The sequence below is a fragment of the Phoca vitulina genome, unplaced genomic scaffold, assembly GCF_004348235.1.
Source record: "Phoca vitulina isolate PV1807 unplaced genomic scaffold, GSC_HSeal_1.0 scaffold3, whole genome shotgun sequence".
NCBI lineage: Eukaryota > Metazoa > Chordata > Mammalia > Carnivora > Phocidae > Phoca > Phoca vitulina.
Window position 1 is genome coordinate 33,848,036 of NW_022589706.1, and position 20,862 is coordinate 33,868,897.

Below are 20,862 nucleotides of genomic sequence, written 5' to 3' on the forward strand. Positions count from 1 at the left end.
CAAGCCCAGCATCGATCGGGCTCTCTGCTCAGCTGGAAGCCTGCTTCTCCCTCTCCCACTCCCCCTGCTTGTGTTCCTGCTCTGGCTGTGTCTCTCTGTCAAATAAATAAATAAAATCTTTAAAAAAAAAAAAAAAAAAACTATGAGGGAAGGAGTTTTGATACCATACCACATTATGTTTACACTAAGGACTAGCAGGCAAAATGCAGGCAACTGAAACCAAGGAAGAAATAGAAATGTATCAGAATGTTGGAGTAACAGTGCCGATGGAGATGTCTCCCTCTGTTAAGAGTACACATGTATCAGTCTGTTTAGTTTTCAAATGATAAATGCACGTGGGGCATCTTGACAATCGTATTATTCCACAGCAGACATATGGTCCTTACTTAATAAATGATGCCACTGATTAGCATTTATCTTAACACTAAATGATACAGATTCATGAATCCGTTTGCCTAGAATACCAAGCTGATGAATGTTACCCTGAAGAGTTTTCAAATGAGAACATTATCCAAACCAATGTTAAATAGATGACATTATTTTATATTTTCCAGAATAAAAAGAGAGGGATACCATTTAAGTACTCACACGATGGATGTTTATTTGACTTTAAGAAAACATAGTCTAATATAATGGTAAGACTTTCACACAATTTTTCTTGTGAGAGAAATTAATTTTCAGAATGCACAGGGGATGATAATATAGGTTAGGTAACATTTTAAACAAGTTCATGATTATAAAACCACCTCAGTGTTTTTCATAACCAAACGGCCAGCAGTGATCTCTGGCTTCCAATTAGTCAGAAAGAAAATTAACTTTTGACTATTTTACTTCTAACATAACATAATAAAAAAAAGAAGTTGGTGAAAAAATATAGGAAAAAGAAAAACTATTCTACTTCAAAAATGAGCCATGCAGAAATTATTCACCAATGATTAAAACAGATGAAATTAGCATAATATAAACAATTGAAGTAATCCAATTTGAAAAGTCATAATACCTCTACATGTTCCATTACTTTATTTTTCCTACTTCTCTATTGATACTTGTGTTTGAGAATAGTTTTTTTTTTTATTTTGACTTCATCTTTCTTCTACATTATTCTACGTTCTGTATTATCAATATTGAAAATAAAAGGCAGGCACTTTCTATCTAGTATTCAGTTCAGTTGGAAACAGGATCTGGTGATCAGTGAGACCTATAAAAATTAAAAAAAAAAAGCATATCAGAAATCATTACACAACAAAGGTGCTATATACTTTAAATACTAAAATTTTAATAGAAATGTTCTCATAGGAGTAAGGAATTGCCTTTAGTTTGGGCTGCTATAGCAGAATACCATATTCTAGGGGTTTAAACAACAGAAATGTATTTATCACAGTTCTGGAGGCTGAAAGTCCAAGATCAGAGTGCCAGAGTGGTCAGGTTCTTCCAGGTTGCAGACTGTCAACTTACCAGTGTATCTTCACTTGGCAAAGAGCAGAGAGAGGAAGCAAGCTCTAGTGACTCTTATAAGGGCATTAGTCCTATTCCTGAGGGCTCCACCCTCATGACCTCATCTAATCCTAATTACCTCCCAAAGGCCCTATTTCCTCATACCATGATATGGAGGTAGGGTTTCAACATACGCATGTTGGGGAGACACAAACATTCAGTCCATACATGAACAAATACAATTAAATATGGAAGGGACTTAATATGTCATAAAAATGAACAACAAAAAAAAGAATACTGCATGTACTATGTAGTTTTTTTTAAAGATTTTATTTATTTATTTGATAGAGAGAGACACAGCGAGAGAGGGAACACAAGCAGGGGGAGTGGAGAGGGAGAAGCAGGCTTCCCACTGAAGAGGGAGCCCGATGTGGGGCTCAATCCCAGGACCCCGGGACCATGACCTGAGCCGAAGGCAGACTTAGCTTAATGACTAAGCCACCCAGGTGCCCCTGTGTATTTTATTAGTATGTACTCATACAGGAATGTGTGTGTCTATCTGGGTGTGTGTTGTGGAAAATCTGTCAATTTTTTTCTTTCAGGTACATTCACTTTTTTAAAAGGTACAAATCAAAAGCCTGAATTTTTCTTCAGAAAACAGTTGTTTCAGAACAAGGAGGGTTACATTCAAAATATTTCATGGTACATTATAAAATATAAAGACAAAAGCAAAACTTTAATTAAAGGCATCAGAATGTTCAAAGCACTTCATCTCAACAAAATAAATACAGCTACTATGTTGAGCTAGATATTGAAAAGCATAAGCTCACATATTTTTATAAGTTAACCTCATTCAGCTTCTCAGACATTTACTTTGGTCTCACAAGTTAGAATTAAGTCATAGATTGCTATACTTTATTCATTTTGATGCATCAGAATAAAAAAAGACATATATATACATTTGATACCCCTTTGATCAATCAAAATCACATATGTAAGGTTTTCATTGCACCACATCAAATATAATGGGTCCTATCACTTTCCATCATCCATATCACCCACAAAGAATTTCCTGACCATGAAAACTTGGCAAAACTACAATCTGGATGATGGTATTGGTCATGCAGGGAACTAGAGGTAAGTGAAACCTAGGAATACTGATGAATGAGGCAAGGCTTCAAAAGTGAAATATCAGGGACGCCTGGGTGGCTCAGTTGGCTAAGCCTCCGACTCTTGGTTTCAGCTTGGGTCATGATCTCAGGGCCGTGAGACGGAGCCCTGTGTCTGGCTTCATGCTCAGTGGGGAGTCTGCTTGAAATTCTCCCTCTCCCTTTCCCTTTGCCCCCTTGTCAAATAAATAAATAAAATATTTTTAAAAAATAAGTGAAATATCATGTCCAAAACAATACTGTGGCCAATTTAAAGGAAGTATATTTATAAACAGAAAAAAAGTTCTTAAACCAAAAAATTCCAAAGATATTTAAGTTTACTGTTTTAAATTTAAATAGAAAAAAATGCATTAGATATAATGTTTGTATTTTAATGATCCCAGAGTTTAGCTCCAACACATTTATCTTAAAATATAAGTATCTGTGATAAAATTTTGTAGAAATTTAAATCCTTTTTATTTTAAATACTCATCCATTAGTGAAGAACTGAAACCTGAATTCCTCCGGATGTTATGCTCAGATATAAATTTTTTTTTAAGAAGCAAAGGAAGTTTATTACCACGAATAATAAGTTTAGCTTTGAAAAGCAAGAGAAGTTTGCTTAAAGGGCATTAGAAAATCATTTTCTGATGAATTATTTTAAAATACTAAACCAATGTTTCCATCTTTTTAAAACAAATTGCAAAAATGTGGGGATTAAAGAGTATACTTATCATGATGGAAAAATAAAATGATGAAAAAACAAATTTGCAAAAATAAAATCATAATGACTATGTGTTCTTTACTGTAACATATTGTGGCAATAATCTTAAATAAAATAAAATCATCAGTTTCAGGGGGTCAAATGTGACTTCTATAAGCTCAGGAAGTATGTACTTTGTAAGAAAACTGTCTTCCCATGAAATCAAAGCATTTGTATCTCACCCAAATTTTATACTGTTTAAAATAACGTGCTTTATTATTTGCTATTCTGATTGAGCAAGAATAATAAAGCTCAAGGCATAACAAATTTAGTTTTCATGATATGATGAAATATGCATTAATATTTTTCTTTACTCCCATAATGAGGAATATTTTTAATTGTGTAATTAAACAATTTAAAATTATTCAAAGAGCAGGCAGGTAAGTTTTTATTCCTCAGTTTGTGCAACACTACAATTGAAAAACCAAACAGAATACTTTATTCCTTCTTCAATTCTCAACATTTCTAGCATAAAATTGTTAAGGAGTTTTCATCATTAAAGGATAAACCAGTGGAAAATTTAACCTCCTATTTACTATGGCCATTCAATGTCTTATAGCATAAAGTATGGCTTCAGCTGAAAACTGGATTTTGATTCATTTTCTGATAAAACTCCCTTAAAATTATAAAACCCTATTTCATCAACTAACAATAATTTTACATATCTAGAAAAATGAAAGTTCTGATTTATTGTATATTTGAAGTAGGAAATGGTATACCTAATCAGTAAAATGACAACAAACATGCTCCACCATATCAGCAAACATCTGCAAGGACGGAATACAGCATACCGTTCACAAATACCAGAGTGAAAAAGAATATGTCAGTCAAAGGTGAATTGCAATAATATTTATTTCCTACTATTATAATTTCTTTTTCTCCCCTTAAAGGGAAATGTATTCTATCAACTGTGTTATCACAGATTTAATCCAGGTTTCTTACCTGATTCCAGTAACACCTGATATACAAAAGGGAAAAACCACAGAGCTTTGGTTGTCAGCAAAAGATACTCTGGGCAACCCTCGGCGTAACAGAAATACAAATGATAGATGGTGATTCAGTTGAAGATGGTGAAATAAAAGCATTTACAATTCACCGTTCTCCTATGAAATCCTTCCCAAAATAACATAAATAATGAAAAATTGAAAAAAAATACAAAATGAAACCACATCTGTAATTATAAGTAATCGACAACAAACGGTGATAAATAGCTTTCAAACAGGGACACATTTTTGCACTAATGGAAGAAATGACATTCACTGGCACATATCTTGGAGAGGATCTAGATTTCACTCCCGAGACATTCTTCAAAGACTGTTCGAAGCCACCATGAGATGGAAAGAGGACAGGCAAGAGATAAACAAAATCTGTCTTTATAGAATTCCAGGTACATATCCCCAAATGGTGGAATATGGGGATAAGGAAAAAGTTGCTGATAGACTGTATTTGATAGTTGTGAAACAGCGTGCTGGGTAAAACAGATGACTAGTGTGAACGCGGGAGACAGGAGGAAGGGGAGAAAATCACTAGAGTGCTAACAACACCGAGAAAGGAGAAGTAGGAGGTTTTTACACCGTGAGCCACGTGGAACACCAAATGTCAAAAATAGAGAAAAGTATGGTCCCTGGGCAGAAGTTAAAACAGATTTGGGGAGGTGGGCTTGAAATCTGAAATTTAAATAGCTGCTGTGGGCTGCTCTGATTCATTCCCTGCCACTTCCCACATAGAGTTCAGTAAATAGCTGGCTTCATTCAGTGATTAATAGAAAGAAATCAGCCTGAAACACAGGCAGAGGAAGCAGAACACAATGAAAACGCAGGGGAAGTTCATACCAGAGAAAAAAATTTTTTTCAGGAAACAGACGAAAAGTTTATATAAAGAGTTATTTGTAGTCTCAAATTACAGACATGATCTCATTAATAGGAGAGTGAGAGGCTCAAAGAAAAGATAATGTTTTAATAGATTCTAAAAATAGTAGAAAGAAATGAAACAAATGACATGGCACAGACCAAGAGAGCAATGGAAAAGAGTAAAACCATTATGAAATCAAAAATTACATTAGAGGTTACAAACTAGAATAAACACAACTGAAAACTCACTTGGGTTATGGTTAACAAGAGTCGACGACAAATTGATAAATACAAAAGTGATTATAAGAAATATTATATATAGTACAGAGGCAAAAGAGATTGAACATAATTAGCACTTAGAAAAATTATTTAGACAAACTATAGGGAAAAAGCTTTCCTGCAATAAAGACTGAAATGTGGAACAAAAACACACAGAGTCCCCAGAATCTCTTGCTTTATTCAACACTATCTAAATTTCAACAATCTCTCCAGTTTTACCCTAGTATTTTTAATCTTAAATTTAGACAAAGGTAGAGTCAATGTTTTTTTTTATTATTTAACAATATTCATTTATGAAACATTTGGCTCCTAAATTTATAAAACTGCCTTTTAATCACTCACTCACTCTACTCGTCTATACAACCATATCTAGACAGAAGTACCCGGCCTGATATTCATGAAATATTAACATTTTCTTGGGGGTGGGATTTTGAGATTGTTTTTAAATTTCTGCAATGCCTATCTTCATTTTTAACAATTATGTATCATTGTAACAAATGACAATGAAGTCATTGGGATTTAAAAGAAGAAATGAAATGCCAAGATTAACTGAGAGAGAAAAGAAAAATGAGACATCTCAATTCTTGTATGATCTCCAGATTTGTGGCCCTCTGTTCCATAACTCATACGGCAATCAAGTGAGTTCTCTAAAACAGAAGCATAGCATATTCATTTTCATCTTACTATCTTGCAAGATCTTCAATAAATTGCCACTAGTCCAGGATCAAGTCCAATTTCTTTAGTAATTTACACAAAACTCTCTAATCCAGCTCCAGCAGGTCTTTCCAACATCACCATCTTTCACTTCCCTGAATTCACCTTCCCTCCTACTGCTTGGAATAATTTGTTGTAAGAGTTCTTCATGCTTCAGGAGGTGGTAAAAATGGGCTCTTGTTTGTTTGTTTGTTTGCAGAAGTCAGCAGAGGGGCTGAAACTCCAAATTATTCCATACAATTCAGTTCAAAATCATCTCTGTGAAGCCTTCCCTGCCATCACTCTTTTTCCTCCTCATAAACAAAGTTATAAAATTACGTGCATCATTTTCCACCCTCTGTATCAGTGCCAAGCTGAACAATATTAAAGCCTGATGCAAAAGAAAAAAATATATTAATACTAATCTTATATTTATTTAAAATTTAGGTATTTTGTTAATCAGAAATTTTTGTGTGAATTTTGATTTTTAAAAATATTCCTTCATAATATTATTTATCTTGATTACTAAGGTTTTTGATGCCCCTCTATATTGTTTGTGTTTGAGGTGAGGGTTCACTCGTATCACCCTAGTCTTAGTCTACTCTGTAGTGCAGAAACACTTATTACACTCTATAGTTACCTTGTCTACACATCTATTATCACTACCAGACTGGGACCACATAAAAGGAAAGGAACCAGTTTCATTTCTCTGTGTATATCTAAAAATGAGCATAGTACCTAATATGGAGCAGGAACCCAGTTAGTAAGGATGAATAAATACCCAGAAAAGAGAAATAACCAAATTCTTCAAAGAATAAAATCTTCCACAAGGAAAAAAATATCTAATCTAAATGGAGACGGGTGTTTTTTTGTTTGTTTGTTTTAGCTTTGTTTTCTTAAGGTTAGGGAACCTTAGCTTGAGTCAAGTCATGAGCTTAAAGTAATTAAGCAGTGAAACTAAAATCAGGTTTTTTTCCCCATGAACATCTATTTGTGGCACAAAGTTTTGAGTGTATCTATTCTAGGAAATGCCTGTATTTAGTCTACTATGAGAATCAGAAAATATTAAAATTAAAAGAAAGCTTAGGTAATATTTAATCCTCCCATCCTCTTATAAATAAGGAATCAAGCCTAGCAAGGTTAAGTGACTCCTTTAAAATCACAATAGAGTCAGAACTTGAAATGAGGTCATTCATTTCTCCACCTGGTGTTTTTCACTGGAGGTTATTGACCAATCTAGAAGAGGGGACCACTGGAAAACAGAGAGTGAGGAGTGGGCATTTTTTCTAGGTCAGGCAGAATTGACCAGCTCACGGGTAAAATAAACCACAGATTTTTTACTTATTGCTTGAAACATGGTCACTGTTAAGGTGAAGTGATTGAAAAATGACCTTTCAAAGTTAATTCTGGCCCCTTGCTTTTGTCTTTGTCACCTGCCTCTCTGTGATTCATTTTCATCCGTAAGAGAGTGGCTCTACTTTACACCGACTCTAATTCAAGATTTGTGGGATGCGATATAAAAGATACACTATTCGAATACTCTGTAAATGAGCAAATGCAAGTCATTTTTATCTGCAGATTAATCATATAAATACACTATTATACTCGGTCATGCCTGGAGTAAATTGGAAGTAATTACGTATAAGGTCCAACTTGGAGTTGAAAGCCAGGATATAGATACTGGTACTGAAAAAGACAGTTCTGAATTTCATCTTTAAAAGGTAAGACATACATAGTTACCATTCTCAGCCAGAATTCTTCTTCACAAATTGTCAAGACTTTGAGCTCTCCTAATGACTCTTGTAAGATTTGCTAATAGTAAAAGTGACTGGTTCTTCACAAAAGTGTTTTATTTAACATAGCTCTAAGTTATTGGGAAGATAGCAATGATGACCAAAATAAAAAATGTAGCCATGACTTGATTTGATGAAACTCAGTTAGGGAAAATAAACTGTGCGTGATTATTATTATTATCATTTTGTGCAAATGAAATAATCCTTTTTTTACTAATGATTAGACTTTCTGGTCAATTTATTCTTCACATTAACAATTAAGATTTCCTTAGTTAATTTTGCCCTTTCTCTTTATTTGGCCACCTGATTTATTTTAAAATCTTCCTCATATGCAAAGAAGAAAACTATAGGTTCACCTGGATCCCTAAGCTGCAAATCTAATATCATTAATTTTTACCCCTTTAAAATCTGTAAAATTTATAGGAGAAGAATTTCTTTTTTAAAAAGGAAAGAAGCCAATAAGATATTTCTTAAGAATAGGCCAATGGATAAGCAAGGAGTATATTCCTCAGGAAAGAAATAAGGTCATTTCATTGGAATAATAAGCAATCATAGCTTTCCAACAATAATTTCAAGCATTGTCCTCAAGGCTAGAAATCTACTCACATTCATAAAATAACTTATGATAAGCTTTTTTGTACAAGTACTCTTTATTAAACATATACATATATACAAATTTTATTTGGCCTCATATTACTAGCATCAATTTATAAGTGAGGACTTGGATTGGATGATTTTAAAAGCATCTTTCAGCCTTAAAATTGTTAGTGATTCTAGGACATACCTAGAGTGATAGCCAAAAAGGAATTCTCAGATATGACTCACAATTAATATTTGGCATTTGCACATTTTATAGTTCTCATACACAACCATTCCAAGGCAATGCAATAACTGAAAAACTAAAGGCAATTATTTAATGTCATTTCTTTTCTAAAAAATAAGAGATTCTGCTTAGAAGGTGGTCATTTTTATCAAAATGTTCCCCCAAACATCCAGAACACATTCATTCACACAACCCAGATCAGGAAGAAAGAAATATAGAAGAAAAATCTGGAAGCAACGCAACAAAAAACTAGACCTAGATTTAGTGTCGTAAGACAGCTGCAAGAAATTCAATTAAGTTGTTAAGCCTACGTAATGAAAAAGAAAAGTTAGTACATGAAATCCCTGATAAATTCTTTACCAGAGTCAGCAGAATCTTACCCCTTGGCTATGATCTTTCTTCTTTACTCCATTCCTTTGCTGCTCTTTTAATTTTGAAATACTCACCTTTGTATGAAACCGTACAAAAATTGCCCTCCCCCAAAACATTTAACTTCCCAAAAATACAAAACTGCCGACACAAAAACTTTCCAGAAGATTAGCATTTCACCAGCCATATAGATCTATGTTGGGAAAAACATCTAAAAGGCCTTGTATTGAGTTCCTAATTCTGATGGTTTAATGGTTCTGATCAAATTCTATCCTACTATTCTGATCAAATTTGAGACAGATAATTTATATGATCTTATAATGCCCAGATTTCTTCTCTTAGGTACACAGTGCTTCTTATTTAGAGAACAATCTGTACACATTTTCATTATATTTTGAAGTCAATTGCTGAAGCTGTGCTAATGTGTTACCCTCTATAATATAGGAGAAACAAATATTTTCAATATGCTCTCAGACTCTAATTTCTTCCATTAAAGAATGCAACGTCCTCTGCTAGTTTATGGTTCGTTAGCATGCACTGATTGTTCTACTATTCAAGTAATAGCGTAGGTAAAGGTGAAAGAGCTTTCCTAGAGAGACAGTGTCTAGCTTAGTGCCTGGAACACAGTAGGCTCTGAATAACTATGTGTTAAAGAATACATAACTGAATGAACTACTGTCGAAAAGAATTCATACAATGAGTTAAACTTTGGCTCAAAGCACAGATTTTCAAGTCAAGTGTTAAGTCCTGTTTGGCCAACATAAGGCAGGGAACACATCTGCCCTGGTCTCTGTTTTTGTTTTGGATGCAGCAGAGGTTTCACTCATTGGTCAGTATTTGTTTTGTTCCATTTCCTTTTAAAAATGTTTCATTTAACAAGAAAAGTCCTTTTCTTGCAGATACTAGAAGGATCTCCAAAGGTCACCTCATATGATATCCGATAAACAATTCTGATTAAGGACAATGCCACTGGGAAATTTAGGGTGGTTGGTTGATATTCATAGTGTATATGAAAAAATGTCGTAGTCTGTTTTCAAATTTCAATGCATAAGTATGTACCACGTACCTCTAGTAGCCCTATTTCTCTTGTCCCAACTTTCCAGGATGGTCTGCAATTCATCTAATTTGAATGCTGAACTGACTCTATTCAAATCATTTTTCTGCAATGAAAGATGGCTCACTCTCTCTTCACTGAGGAATGAATTAACTCTCCCAATAACTGGCTTGAATTTTTTAAATGTAAAAATTACATAGACTTTTTATTTTAATAAAGAACAATGATTTATCTTTAAAAACATTTAAAAAGGCATTCTGCATTAAGTTCATCATCTTTTAGGAAACTACTCTAGCAACACAATTACATTAGACTTTCTGATTTCTCCATAGTGTCCTTAGATAAATAAACAACCCAATAGACCATGTTAAATGCCCCGAATGTTACTGGAAAGAGAATGCGGGCATATTTGTCTATTTTGCTTGTGCCAGATCCAGGCGGTGGTGGGGCAGAGGGAGGAGTGGTGGCTGACAACTTCCCAGGAGCCCCTGTGGTATTAACGGTGGTCTTAATTCGCTCCAGTCTCGATCCGAACACACGGTGGGTAGAAGCAGATCCAACGGAAGCCTGTTGGGACACATACCCAGTTCTACGAGGAGTAGAAGGAGGAGCAGATAGAGGTGCTCTTGCAGCAGATATCGTTTCCGCTGCATTTGCATGGCTGAATGGGTTTGGACTGGAAGCTAAGTAAGACTTTGATGTGGCTTCAGAAGATCCTTGAAGAACTGTGGAAGATTTGCTCGAATGGTTTCCCACCTCAGTTCTGTTGCCAACATCAGATTCAGAGTGAACCGAGGCATTTGATCTTTTCCTCATGTTCAGACTGGCATTTGTGTTCTGAAAGGGTATATTAAAAATTACATTGATTATGTCATTTTATGTAGAAAATTTAAAAATTTAAAGGGATCAAATAATTAAAATTCATTGCTTCTATAAAATAAGCTGTTATTAATATGCTCTAGCTACTCAGCTTGATGTAAAAGCTTAAAAATACCTAACTAAAAAAGAACATGAATGTATTTGGAACACTGAATCAAAAATCTTTTATTTCAAAATATTGTCCACTTTTATAAGTAATCAGAATTTTAATCTATAGAAAGATTTGGCTTTTAGAACTATAAACTAGGCTTATGCTTGATTTAATTTTAGGAGTCCAGGATGATAGCAGTACAACTTCTTTGTTCAGTTTTATTGTAAATCATATTCTGTGATAGGTTGTATACCCTTCAGTGAGTTTTACATATGTTTTTTTTAATAAACAGGAGGAACCGTACTTAGTCTTGTGCACAGAATAACAATAATAACCATCCATATGTGCACAACATTCCTTAAAAAAAGGAAACTCCAAAACCTTAAATTTCCAAATCCCTGAAATTTATTTTCATAATCTTACATAGGCAATAATACACATTATTATGAAATCTGGAAATCCTAATGCATTTTATTTTTTCACCACAATAACAAAAATGCAAAGGAGCATTAATTTTAAATAAATGTTATATTAGACATATAAACAGCATCACCATACCATTGCATAAATATCTGAATTCAAACTATTTACCAAGAAAGGGTGTTTAAATCAAAATTGAACTCACTATTTTCCATCAAATTACTTTATGTATAGAACAAGACTATACTTGAATACAGATGCATGATAAAGATTAAAATTAATTCTCCTTATATTCTGGCAGGCATGATAAATAACTGGATAGCTAACTATAGATTGTCCACGCTAATGAAGGAAAACAATGCTCAAATGATTCCCCAAATAGTCATGTCTGTCTTTAGAATATACCATGATTTTTTTATAAAAACATTTCTTCCTTAATTATGTTTATCCTAAACTACCTTAGGATAGTTGCCTTCTATGCCCTCTCCCCTTACCATTTTATGAAATAGATGGTAAGTTAGGAGATGAAGAAGGAGAGGAAGAAGACCAGCGCACAAGTGGCTGATTAGAAGGAGCCAACCTACAGGAATATCACAGATAAAATCATATACAATTGACTGACAGCTCATTTTACAGAGACATGTTTATTCTACAAATATAATCCTTTTTCAAAACCACACCCATCAAGTAGGTTGAAAGTGTTTAATCCGTATCTAATGTATTTGTGGATTATGACTTCAAATTTGCTAAGTAGAGAAAGAATAAAAGCCTCACAAAATATAGAGCCAAAGTAAGATCTGAGAGGTTTAGGAAGTATTCTTTATGTCAGTCTGGAGTATTCTTCCAGGCAGGTTCAGTTGAACTCATGAGAAATTGTAGTCTAACATACGGCACCTAATCTTGGTGGAGACAATTGAAACCAAAATTGACATCAACATAAAAGCTGAAGATACCATTATTTACCCTGAAATTTTCCTCTACTAAGCACATTGTAAGTGTCAATTAATCCTCAGATTTTGAGTCCTTTTTTACAGAATGGAATAATAGTTAATCGATTAACATTAATTTTGAAATGTCATACACACAGTGAAGAATATAAACAATAAGTATATCCACATCTAAAGAGTTTACACTATCATTGACAAGATGCATACCCACACACATGATTCAATCAAAAATATAACAAAAGTAAAATATAGTGAATGTCAAACTAGTAAAATGCTCAATATACTAAGAAGAGAAGGGAAGAGAGGAATAGCAGACCAATTAAACAAGCAGGAAAGAAACATATGTTTTCAAATATAATCTTATATTGCATACTGCTTTCTTCCACAAAAAGTCAGGCTGCCCGTAATCTTTAGAAACTCGTATTTTTCCCAAAACTAAATTCTAAGAATCAGAGACTTCCACTTCTGGCCAAAATGGAGTAAAAGGGACTAAATTTACTCTCCTGTATGAAATGACAGGGAAAAAAAAAAACTGGACAAAACATGTGAAGCAATTGTTTTGGTTTTTTTTTTCAAAGATTTTATTTATTTGAGAGAGAGAGAGAGCACACAAGCAGGGGGAGGGGCAGAGGGAGAAAGAAGCAGACTCCCCGCTGAGCAGGGAGCTCAATGCGGGGGTTGATCCCAGGACCCTGTGATCATGACCCGAGCTGAAGGCAGACACTTAACCAATTGAGCCACCCAGGCACCCAAAGCAATTGTCTTTTGAAGACACAGAGCATTAGACAACATAGAACCATAATCCTTGAGAGAAAAGAAACAAACTTGAAAGCATTTTCATGCTGTAGAACAGGAAAGGAGAATCCAGGAGAAATATGACAGATTCCCTGAATTGAGGACATGAGCTGAGAATCTGGGGAAGTCAAGGTGGCTAGCATTTATAGGAAAAAGTAACAGGCAAGTGTATGCTAAAAAAAGTGAGAGAGAGAGAGAGAGCACTCCAAAAATCTGAAAGAGTCTCCACTGACTATTTTGCTAAGCCCAGATCACTTTATGAGTATGAAGCACTACCCAAGGCTGCAAAAAGAACCCCCTAAAAGGATTGGAAGAAACAGTACCTGGAACACACGAAACTAGGGATAATGCATTTTCCCACCAGCCAGACTGTAAAATCTCACCATTTGTGTAGCGTTTGGTAGAGTACAAAGAAGGACCTTGCTTCAGTAATATGGAATAATTAGCCCTAACACAGCTCTAGTCCTGCTGAATGAATTTTAAAAGTAAGAACTGAAAGGATGAAATTAACTCTAAGTGACTTAGGTGGGCCCCAGAAAAAAGCACAAGAACATTTACAGGATTCTGTCTTCTTTCCCTCTAGGTCTGCAACTTTCTGCAACTTCCTGAAATCCCAACTGTGAATCATGTTCTATATCATTGATTAAATACAGAAATTGCAACAAATTTTCCTCCTTCTCCGTATTCATATTCATGCCCCCTTGTGATATGAATGTCCCACTCCTCTCCCATCAAGAGATGGAGTTTACTTCCCTACAGGCTTCCTTATAACTTTCTCTGGCCAACAGTATGTGGTGCAAGTGATGGGTGTGTCATTTTGTCTTAGCCTTAAGAGTTCTTGCTTGCTTCCACTCTCTCTCAAAACACTGCCGTCAACACCACTAGAACAAGCTAGGACTAAACTGCTAAAAAGATCCTTTGGAGCAGAGCCAGTCATCCCAGTGAGGCTATCCTAGGTCACCCAACAGTTAGCTGATCACTAGACACAAGAATCTGTCCCAGCTAAGAGAGGATGAACTGCCCAGCCAAGCCTAATCAAGATCAACAGAACTTCCCAGTTAACCCATAGACTTGAAAGCAAAATTAAATGTTTATTGTATGCCACTGAAATTTTGTACTTGTTTGTTATGTAGTATTGTTGTGGCTCTAGATAACATATATAGTCCAATTAAATCAAGGGTCCTAACAGAAGATATTGCCAAACTTACTGTGAGGGGGGTAGTTCTCAAACATTCTGGGGTAAGTAGAAGGCTGACCTGCCCAGAATTCATCGAAGACCATTAGGAGGCCCTGTTGCCTAACTCCACATACTAGCTAAAGGACCAAGATATTTTGCCCTTTATAATCCATTCTTAAAGAATAACAGTATTTTAAAACCAGGAGAAATTCTAAAATTCCAGCTCCTCATTTTAGGTGTAGAGAAAAGTGAGAGCATAGAGGTTATGACTGGCTTGAAGTCATACAGCGAGTTACTTCCAGAGTGTTTTGCCATGTTATATAGCCTCTTGATAAACAAATGCAGAGGAGCCATTGAAGAACTTAATAAACAACACCTATCTATTTGAGGCAGTTAAGTATTTGTAATAGTTAAGTACATTGTCAGAAACCGATTAAAGACTTGGAAATCAGAAAAGAGTACAGCATGTCCTTTCAATGTCACAGTGGGGCACTGTTTAACAAGTCCACCCAAGGATTATTAAGCTTGTAGGGAAACTTACTTGAGTGTGATTTTGCTATTTAATATTGGGTTTGAGTGCAAACACCGTGAAGTTACGTGTTAACTCATAGCTTCCTGTCCAGTAGGAAAGACCACCAAAGGTTATGTTATGGTTTGGTTGCCCTGTAGGATATTAATCACTTCTATATCATACCTAGTATTTATTGTAGTACTCCATTTTTTTAAATGGCTATTTGTAATCATTAAGAAGATTTTGAACCTGTTTTACCATTTATGTGGTTCCCTCGTTAATTAATGAGTTGGATAAAACTTTGGCAGATGTCCATTTCGTATTTGTATGAATTCTCTTTTTGATGGTTTGAAAATTGTATTCTGACTGGATATACTATATATTCTCACAACATCTACTATTAGACAAGTTATAAATATCAAAGAAATTAAGCATAGACTGGAATACACCTGGGGAAAGAAAGTGATCCCAAGCCAAAGAGATAGGATCCGTCTAAAGTGATTGGAAAAAAAGAATCAAAGAAGCAAGAGACTTCATGAAAATGGAGGGAGTGGTATGAAGTGTGCCACTAGGATTACCACTCCAAAAAAGATCAAATCTTTTTATTCTTGGTTTAAAACTATTAGTAAGCTTCTAGAGTACAAATACGATCTTATTGATCACTGTAGGAGAATGCATACACCAGGTACCTACTTCATTTTTTAATATATTTCATTGAAACAGATATATTATGGAATCAAGATTCTTTTTCAAATTAAAAAAATTGAAGAGAAAATGTCAAAAATCCGGCCTCCAGATAACCATTCCTTTGTTGATGGGGCAGATTTTTAGAATATCACAGGCAGTGCCCAAGTGCATGTTACCTTGATGCAATCCTAAGTCTGACTAAAAATGCCTAACGAGTCTCAATACTCTATATATCAGAACCCACATAAAGGAAAGCAGAATTAGACTGATTTGGGGCTTAAATCTTTGCTTTCTGTCAAGCAGCCAAATGATAAGATATTTTGTACTGATGTCCCAAAGACTACTATGTAAAAAGCAGTTGTCATTTTCCATGGTGACAAACCACAAAAGAACTGAAAAACCTGCTGGCCCACGTGGCACAGGATTCACTAGGAATACTATTCACACAGACCTCGAATTTTGGAAATTTGGGATTTTGTGTCAGAGTGATGCAATGTTGAGACTTGAGTGGCATCATCAGTATTCAGCAGACACGCGGTGGTTACAAACGAGAAAAGCACCTAAGCTTCATTTGAATTATAAAAAATGACTGAGTTTGAAATCATTTTGTCATTAGTCACAATAGCCCAAAGCAAGGAAACTGGTGGGATAGAGGCGCGAGGTGGCAGACTCAAACATTCCCAACAAATGAAAGCAGCAATGGGCAAACAGGAGCACATCCAAGCAATTCGTCAATCATGACTGTGATCTGACACAATTTCCAAATAAGTATTATCAACTGCAAAAAGAAAATTCATCTCCACTTATTACTCCAGCAGCAGTGAGATAAAGTGACTAAGATGAGCTTTGCAGAATACACGTTACATTCACATTGTTTGCTTGAGAAGCTAATGAAGTTTAATAAAATGTAATTTAACCCTTCCAAATTAAAAACAAACAAGGCTAATAATGAACAGGTTTATCTTCTAGAATATCAATGAGTCAAATATTTAAAAAAAAAAACCCAACAACATAAAAACATTTATTCCAGGCCATTCTGACAGGACTTCAGCCACACATCTTATTTAATAAGGAAACAAACAAGTACGGTAGAGCAGCTGAAACTGAACTCCAAGGTAATGATTTACTGAGGACTATCAGTAGTGTTTTTAGAAAATGCTACCACATAGAAATGAAAAACATCCCCTCCAAATAAATATGCTAAGTATTTCATAAATAGTTACCAGAGGACTCAATCATACATTGAACAACAAAATGTATAAATGAAAATGCTGAGTTCTCTGTTTATTGTATTTCATTTTCTCCCAATGTTAGCATTTAATTCAATGTTTGTATTTCCATAAGCTATGAAAATACTACTTTCAATAACAGGCACTGATATAAAAAATTTATGTCTTCAATTTGAAATTACCAGAGAACAAACCCCTACAGAATTTATTCATTTTGTCTTTACAGGTTTAGAAGCTGAAAGTTTAAAATATCAGGATTTCGTGAAGACATGCAATGTGGTGGTTAATTTTGTTTCATAGCGATTGCTAGTGCTTCTTTTTATTTGCCAGTTAAATATATGGCTCTAGCAGAGGAAATCTCTTTGTCCCAGCTTTCACTAGTCAGAGCAGAAGCTCTCAGTTTGATCAAGTGAGTGAATGCTACTGCAATTGCTCTGAGAACCGCATTCACCAATGCTCCCAACATAACCCTGGAGACGGTAGAGGGCAAAGGGCCCTCCACTCATTTTATCCAAATGCAAACACAAACCTGGATGAATCTTTTCTTGCTTATTAATGAAAAGCAGCATTATAGTCATTCTAGGTGTTTATAAGAATAGTCTGGGGGCCACTGGGGGAATCAGTTGGTTAAGCATTCGACTCTTGGTGTCGGCTCAGGACATGATCTCAGGGTCGTGAGGTTGAGCCCCATGATGGGCTCCATGCTCAGCAGGAAGTCTGCTTGAGATTCTCTTCCTCTCCCTCTTTCTCTGCCCCCTCCCCTGCTTGTAGGTACACGTGCGCTCTTTCTCTCTCTTCCTCTCTCTGAAATAAATCAATAAATCTAAAAAAAAAAAAAAAAAAAGAATAACCTGGGAGCTAGTTAAAAATTCAGTCTCTGGCCTATTTGCAGGAAGCCTTATTTATCAGTTATGTTATTGCTAATCATCAGAGATCAGAAATTGGGAAACACTGGCTAAATAATTAGGATTACGTACCCCCAAATCAGACAGACCTGGATACAAGTATTGAATTTGCCTTCTACTAGCTGTGAGATATCGGGCAAGTTATTTAACCTCTTGAAACTTCAAAAATCCTTGCCAAAACAGGAGTAACAATGGTAACTTCCTCATAATGAATAAATAAAATAATGCATGTAAGGTACTTATAATGTCCAGCACATAGTAGGCATCAAACAAACATTATATAGAAATAATCCAGCAGAAGGCAGATAATGAGATTCTGTCCCCAAAAGAAGAAGGTATATCACTCTTAATAAATCCCACTATGGTAAATAAACTTTTAGAAGATATTTTCTGGGTTTCTATAAAAATATGGCCACCATTTCTAATAATCAGAAAAGTGAAGGAACACTGAAGCAAGGGACAGTCTGTGGTGTAAGAGGAAGTCGTCCAGGAAAAGGATGTTGCTGGCTGAAATGAGAAATAAATATGAGGAAATATAAAATGCAATACAAAATTAAAATGTGTATTTGACACAGTAAATGGGAGAATTAACACTATAGTAAATCCTATAACTTGTGACGTAAGACAAATATAAAAAGCTCTTCTAGGAAGAAAACAGCAACAACAGCAGCAATGGTTAACTTTTGCTGAGTGGTTCTTCTACAATTGGCACTCAGCTAACATGCTTTTAACTAATTAGCTGCCACAACCATATGTCATACTCCATATAGGAAAAACTATAGCCACGAGTATTTCAATGTGCAAAAATGTTGTGGGTTATATAACAAAGGAATCTCATGTATTAGATCACTGGTCTCTTTCTGGAACTTTCCAACTGTTAGTAAAGTCCAAAAACTAGTCATCGGGGAAACAGCAAAGACTGGAGGAGTTGATGTAATCCAACCTCGAGGAAGATATTCACACCACGCTATGCCATGAGAAGATATACACAGAACATTGGCTCAAAATGAGAACTTTGGCAACCTAGTTTGGCTGGCCCACTTTCTAAATGTAATGGAATATTAAAAAGAATTGTATCTGTGGATATATTGGTCTGGCACTATAGTATCACTCTCTTTTCTCTCTCATTTCAATTACAGAAGTCAAAAGGACTTTCTTCCACATTTAAGTTGGATGCAGGAAATGGGGCAGTGAAAGCACTAGACTTGGGATAATAGAAGGCAACAAATGTCAAAGAAGGTAAAATAATCAAAACATTAAGAGGTTTTAAATCATTACTATAGACTGAACTGTGTCCCACTCTAAATTCATATGTTGAAGTCCTAACCACCCACCCTGGGACTGTATTGGAGATAGGATCTTTAAGGAAGTGATTAAGGCTAAATTAGGTCATAATGATGGAGCCCTGACCGGATAAAACTGGTATCCTTATAAAAGAAGACACACCACGGAGCTCTTTCTCTGTGTCAAAAGAGGATACAACAAGAAGGCAGCTATCTGCAAGCCAGAAAGAGAGCTCTCACCAGAAACCAACCCTGCTGGAATCTCGATCTTGGATTTTCTAGCCTTTAGAACCACTAGAAAACACATTTCAGTTGTTTAAGCCGTCCAATCCATGTTATTTTTGTTACAGCAGCCTGAGCCGACTAAAGCAATTCTCTAACTTCCATAAAATTAAATTGAAGGCACATATATTTTACGATTTTTAAAATAATGAATATTAACTAACCTCATAAGAAAAAAATAAACAAAACCTAAACAAACTTGCAGCTGTCCCTCTTTTCAGATTTTTTCTTTGTTTCTAGTCTGTTCTCTTCTCTCTTCTCCACTGAGTATACCTTTCTTTTTTTTTTTTTTTAATTTTATTATGTTATGTTAATCACCATACATTACAGAGGGTATTATGCTGAGCGAAATAAGTCAATCAGGGAAAGACATGTATCATATGACCTCACTGATATGAGGAATTCTTAATCTCAGGAAACAAACTGAGGGTTGCTGGAGTGGTGGGGGTGGGAGGGATGGGGTGGCTGGGTGATAGACACTGGGGAGGGTATGTGCTATGGTGAGCACTGTGAATTGTGCAAAACTGCTGAATCACAGACCTATACCTCTGAAACAAATAATACATTATATACTAAAAAAAAGAAGAAGATAGCAGGAAGGGAAAAATGAAGAGGAGGAAATCAGAGGGGGAGACGAATCATGAGAGACGATGGACTCTGAGAAACAAATTGAGGGTTCTAGCAGGGCAGGGGGTGGGGGGATGGGTTAACCTGGTGATGGGGATTACAGAGGGCACGTACTGCATGGAGCCCTGGGTGTTACATGCAAACAATGAATCATGGAACACTACATCAAAAACCAATGATGTGAGTATACCTTTCTGATAACCCCAAATCCTGGATAGAGTTAAGATACAAGACATACAGAGAAATAGAGATGCCTTTGACAGGAATTAAGCATTGATCTCTTTGTAATATTCTTAGTTGTTCTTGATGAATACAAATACTTTCATATATACCAGGGAACATCTACATTCTCTTCCTAAACTGTCCCAATTGCCTAGATGTAAGATTCCTCCAGGATACCTTTTGAGCTCCTTTCATCTTCTCTTCACTCAAATCAGAGGAATTTGGTTAACTGAGGCTTTTATTTATCCTTCTAGTTTGGACTTAGCTCCAGATCCTTCTTAACAACCCCATACTTTTCCCTAAATATTTTTTCCTCTCTTCCTATTATGACTCTAATGTCTGACTCTCTCTCTCTCTCTCTCTCTCTCTCTCTTTCCCTCTCTTTCTGTGTGTGTGTGTGTGTTGTGAATTTCAGGGCATTTATTTGTTTAAATATTGGGAAAATGTCATTAATAACATAATTTATAACTTTTCTTTTCCACATTTTATATTAAGATTTTTTTTAATCCTTAAAAGTAGAGTTAATATATGTAGATATCTGGTTAAACATTGCAAAAGAAATCTTTCCAAGTTTTTAAATCCCTGACTTGGGTGGCCAAAT

The 20,862-nt window shown here is 35.3% G+C and overlaps 1 protein-coding gene across 3 annotated transcripts in view; it reads right to left on the reverse strand.

Moving 5' to 3' along the window:
• Nucleotides 1-865: 865 nt before the first annotated feature.
• Nucleotides 866-20,862, reverse strand: part of GABRA4 (gamma-aminobutyric acid type A receptor subunit alpha4) — a 71,350-nt gene continuing 51,353 nt past the window's right edge. Inside the window, exons 9-10 of one of the 3 annotated variants that reach the window (XR_004298850.1) lie at nt 10,219-11,043; nt 866-1,198 (exon numbers count right to left, since the gene is read on the reverse strand). Coding sequence is in view for 1 of the 3 variants with exons in the window: in XM_032400303.1 (XP_032256194.1) it covers nt 10,510-11,043 (534 nt within the window). In the remaining 2 variants the exon portion in view is untranslated. Of the gene's footprint in view, nt 1,199-3,300; nt 6,559-6,616; nt 11,044-20,862 lie in introns of those variants that run through there. The other 2 variants (XR_004298851.1, XM_032400303.1) reach the window with 2 other exon arrangements.